Source organism: Suricata suricatta, chromosome 12 (genome assembly GCF_006229205.1).
Source record: "Suricata suricatta isolate VVHF042 chromosome 12, meerkat_22Aug2017_6uvM2_HiC, whole genome shotgun sequence".
NCBI classification, from domain to species: Eukaryota; Metazoa; Chordata; class Mammalia; order Carnivora; family Herpestidae; genus Suricata; species Suricata suricatta.
The window spans coordinates 5344174-5349035 of record NC_043711.1 but is presented as its reverse complement, the minus strand read 5'-3'; the positions used below and the strand labels follow the sequence as shown (position 1 = coordinate 5349035).

General features: G+C 52.4%; 1 protein-coding gene across 1 annotated transcript in view; it reads right to left on the bottom strand.

Moving 5' to 3' along the window:
• FBN3 (fibrillin 3) overlaps nt 1-4862 on the bottom strand; it is a 48534-nt gene that overhangs the window by 17357 nt on the left and 26315 nt on the right. The window contains 2 exon segments of the mRNA XM_029916504.1: nt 1775-1924; nt 2316-2441. Of these exon segments, the coding sequence (XP_029772364.1) occupies nt 1775-1924; nt 2316-2441 (276 nt within the window).

The following is a 4862-nucleotide window of genomic DNA, read 5'->3' as shown; positions in this document are numbered from 1 at the left end:
GCACGAGATCCAAGCCAGGACCTAGGTCCTAGCACCCACACCGAGGGGGACATGTGATCTGTCTCGACAGTCTCCCGACCAGAGCTGGCCATTTGCGGCTCCCTCCCAGCCCGCACAGCTGGGGTCTGCCCTGGTCTTGCTTCCGAGAGCCCAGAAGAGGCCCACCACCCAGAAATGCCCCAGAATGATCCCCTCTCTGCTGCCCTGCATGGGATGGACACCCACTGCCCCCCAAGTCCACGTCCACCCAGAACCTCTGGGTGTGACCATTTGGGGAAACACGGTCTTTGTGGATGCAATCCGGGGAAGATGACGACAATCCAGGTTAGAGTAGGTCCTGAATGCAGTGACCGGTGTCCTTATAAGAAAAGGAGAGACACCCAGGCATTCGGGGCTAAGAAGCCACATGAAATGAAAGCAGGGGTTGGGGACGGAGCTCCAAGCCGGGAACACAAAGGATGCCCGGAGCCACCAGCAGCTGGAGGAAGCCAGGAAGGATTCTAACCTATAGCCTTGGACGGGGCACCGCCTCGCTGCCCCCTTGGCCTCTGGCGTCTAGTCTTCAGAAGTGGGAGAAAATTAATTTCTGGGTTTTTTAAGCTGCCAAGTTTGTGGTAATTGGTCGTCACAGTCCGAGGAAACGAATAGTCTCCGTCAGCCTGCACTGCTCCAAGGAAATCCCACAGACGGGCGGCTTAAACCACAGGTATGTGGGGCGCCTGGGAGCCTCATTGGTTGAGTGTCCGACTTCAGCTCAGGTCATGATCTCACGGTTCGTGGGTTTGAGCCCCGCATCAGGTTCTGTGCTGACCGCTCAGAGACTGGAGGCTGTTTCGGATTCTGTCTCCCTCTCTCTCTCTCTCTGCCCCTCCCTTGTTCGCACTCTAACTCTCTCTGTCTCAAAAATAAATAAACAACAACAAAAAGGCAGGTAGGTGTGCTCACACTTGTAGGGCCTGGGAGTCAAGACCAAGGCGCCCGCAGACTCGGCGTCTGGTGGGAGCTGCCTGCTGGTTCAGAGACCGCTGTTTTCCAGCTTCGTCCTCACGCGGTGGAGGTCACCTCCCACAGCGTCTCCTCGGAGCGGCCCCCGTCCCATTCGGGGGGCCTCCCAATCCCCTCCCCAAGGCCCCTCCTAACACCAGCACCCCGGGGACCAGGGCTTCAACGTATGGAGTTGGAGGGGGGCACCCTCAGCCCACAGCGTACTGGAACGTCCTCACTGTCCACTTCCAATCACTGCCCCCCTCCTGCGGCTCTCTCTGCTACCTGGGCCGGCTGCTAGAACATTCTACCAGCTCTCTTTGCAGCTGCCAGCATGGTCTGCTGCTCAGTCCTGCCTCCAAGCCTTGGCTGACGTTATTCCTTGCCCGGAACACCCTTCTTCGTCCCAGTGTTTCAGCAGCTCTTCCCAGAGCTCCCCGGGTCTGCGCCTTCCCCTGCTCACGGGCGGCCCCCCCATACCTCCAGCCAGTTCTCTTTCCTCCCCGGCCCCTCCCCCCCAAATAGTCTGAGTCTTCAAGGACCTTTACCACAAACGTAAACCTCACGGATCCGTTTTGAACCCCCCAAATCTGCAACATAGAAGGAGAGACGCTTCGCCCACCCCAAGACTGATGCTTTCTGTTCACCAACTAGGACCTATTTTCAACTCCTCGGCCCTCATCAGAACGAGGTAGGATGAGAGCTAATCAAGGTGTTTAGGCACCTCCCTAAACACTGCACTAAAAAGGACCCAGCCGGAAAGAAGGTGGCGGCGTAGGGGGGCACTCACGGCTGGCGGGGGTGGGGCAGGCTTCGCAGGGTCTGTTCCAGGCCTGGCCAATGTTGTATGAACAGCAGCATATCTTCCGGGTCACGTTAGAGGCCAGGTCATCCCGACATGTGCCGTTATACTGCCGGAAGCAGGTGCTCTTCCGCATGTCTACAGTGGGTTAGGAAGCGGAGTGTGGGTAAGAAGACAGCCCAGAGAGAGGAAGAGAGAAGAGAGAGCCACACGGGTGGGAACTCATTCATGGATCCATTCGAAAAGCACTGGCTTGATGCCTCTCCAACACACACGGGATGCCTTTTACATTTTAGATTTTTGTTGGGCAGTGCACAACCTGGACAACCATTCATGACAGCCCTGGGCCCCCCAGTCCCACATCTTGTTCTCTGCTACTGACCGAAAACTCAAATACACTCACCCTCCCACTCTCTATTCCCCTACAGCTCTCCGCACTCTTCCAAGGCTTGGAGACTCCTAGGACTCCCTCCTACACCGAAGTGCTTTCCCCACCACTGCCCACCTCCCCAGCCATCACATGTTGTACCCATGCAGTTGTGGCCACCGTTGACTTGCAGGTACTCGGCAGGACAGACGCAGGTGTAGCTGCCCAGGGTGTTGAAGCAGGTGCCGGGCCCACAGGTGCCAGGGTGTGCCGAGCATTCGTCGGCGTCTGCAGGAGAGGGAGGGACAGTGTCTAGGGGCCATCCGGGTGACTCCCAACCCCAGGCCTGGCGGGGGGGGGTGCTTCATGATCGGTTTCAATATCAGCTTAAAAGGCACAGGCATTTTAGGAGCATGGAAAGGTCCGACATGGTGTTAAGTGAAAAGAAAATAGCAGCTTACAATGATCTCATTTTTATGTTTTCAGAAAGAGAGAGCGAGCGAGCATGGAAGCATGGAAGAGGGCCAGAAGGGGAGACAGAGAGAGAGCACAAGTGGGGGAGGCACAGAGGGAGGGGGACAGAGGATCAGAAGTGACAGCACAGAGCCCAATGCGGGGCTCAAACCCACAAATGGTGAGATCATGGCCCGAGCCAAAGCCGGAGACCCAATTGACTGAGCCACCAGAGTGCCCTACTTAAAAATAAAATAGTAAAAAAAAAAAAAAAAGAATCCACAAAAAAAAACTGTCAGAGCTAATAAGTGAGGTCAGCATACTTGTGGAATTTAGGACCAATACGCAACTATGAGCTGCATTCTTGTATCCTGCCAGTGAGCAATCCAACACGGAAACTTAAAAATTCTGCTTATATGGGTGCCTGTCTGGCTCATTCGGAAGAGTGTGAGACTCCTGATCTCGGGGTCGTGAGTTTGAGCCCCACAGTGGGTACAGAGATTACTTAAATAAATTTTAAAAATTCTGCTTATATGAGTGCCTGGGTGGCTCAGTCATTTAAGCATCTGAGTTTGGCTCAGGTCATGATCTTGTAGTTCAGAGGTTCGAGCCCCGCGTTGGGCTCTGTGCTGACAGCTCAGAGCCTGGAACCTGCTTCGGATTCTGTGTCTCCCTCTCTCTCTGTCCCTCCCCACCCACACTCTGTCTCTCCCTTAAAAATAAACATTTAAAAAAAAAGACACGGGGTAAATTGTAATGACCTTGTATCTGGCAATGGATTCTTAGAGGACACTAAAACACAGCTACAAAAGGAAAAAAAAAGATAAATTTGGCTTCATCAGAATTAAACCTGTTGTGCATCAAAGGACACCACCAAGAAAGCAAAAAGACAACTACAAAATGGGAGAAGCTATTTGCAAACTACATATCTGATAAGGGTTTTATATCCACAATATATAAAGAGCCCTCACAACTCAACAACAAAAAGGCAAACAACCCCCATTTAAAAAAGGGCTGAAGACATGAACAGACACTACTCCAAAGATATACAAATGACCAAGCAGCACAGGAAAAGATGGCCCTTAGTCATCAGTCATCAGGGAAATGCCAATCAAAACCACAATGAGATGCCACTTCACACCCACTGCACGGCAGACCTTTGAGCAATGGAAAATGCCAGTTGGTGAGGATGTGGAGAAACTGGGGCCCTTGTATATTGCTGGTGAGAATGTAGAGTGCTGTAGCCACTGCCGACAACCGTGTGGCAGTTCCTCAAACAAAACAGAACAGCCAACAAAATCACCAAACAACCCAGTGATTCTAGGAGTGAGACAATTAGACAAGGACCAGATACAGAAGGAGTCCAGTGGAAACTGAACACTGCGGCATCCTTGTTCGAGACACATGAATCTCAAGATGGCGGCAGCAAAGAATGAAGCCAAGTGTGGGCCCTTTGGGGGAGTAGGGGTCGGTCCTGCTGCACAGGACTGCAGCCCCCCAGTGCACCCCTAGCCCGGCAAGGCTGCACATCCAAGTTCAATGCTCAGGTTAAAGGCTCCCTGCCCTGTGACCTTTATTTGTTGGTAGGCCTTCTCTCTCTCTCTAATGTCTATTTACTTTTGAGAGAGAGAAAGAGAGAGACAGAGTGCAAGTGGAGAGGGGCAGAGAGGGAGACACAGAACCAGAAGCAGGCTCCAGGCTCCGAGCTGTCAGCACAGAGCATGACATGGGGCTTGAACTCACGGACCGTGGAATCATCATGTGAGCCGAAGTCAGACAGTTAACTGACTGAGCCTCCCAGGTGCCCAGGACCTTTCTCTTTTTTCCTTGCTATCCCAAGAGATGGGGGGAGGGGCAGAACATCTTTCAAGTATTTTGGTTCTGATTCTGGTGCGACAGCTCCCACATCCATGTGGAAGTTGGTGTTTTGATCTTAAATCTCTTCCTTTCTTCCCTATTTCCTTGAGTTTCTAAACAGCGCTGCTCCAAGAAAAAGATACACCATCTGTCCTTGCGTGCTGGTGTCGGTGTCTGGCTACATGTAGGTGTTCAATTAATATTGTTGAAAGGGAAAGAAAGTATTAATTGGTGGATGGATAGACGGATGGAGGGATAGGTGGATGGTGGACATATAGAAGGAAGCATGGATGGATGGATGGATAGACAGAGGGAAGGATGGATGGATGGATGGCTGGATGGATGGGCGGATGGATTCGATGGATGGATGGATGGATGGATGGATGGATGGATGGATGG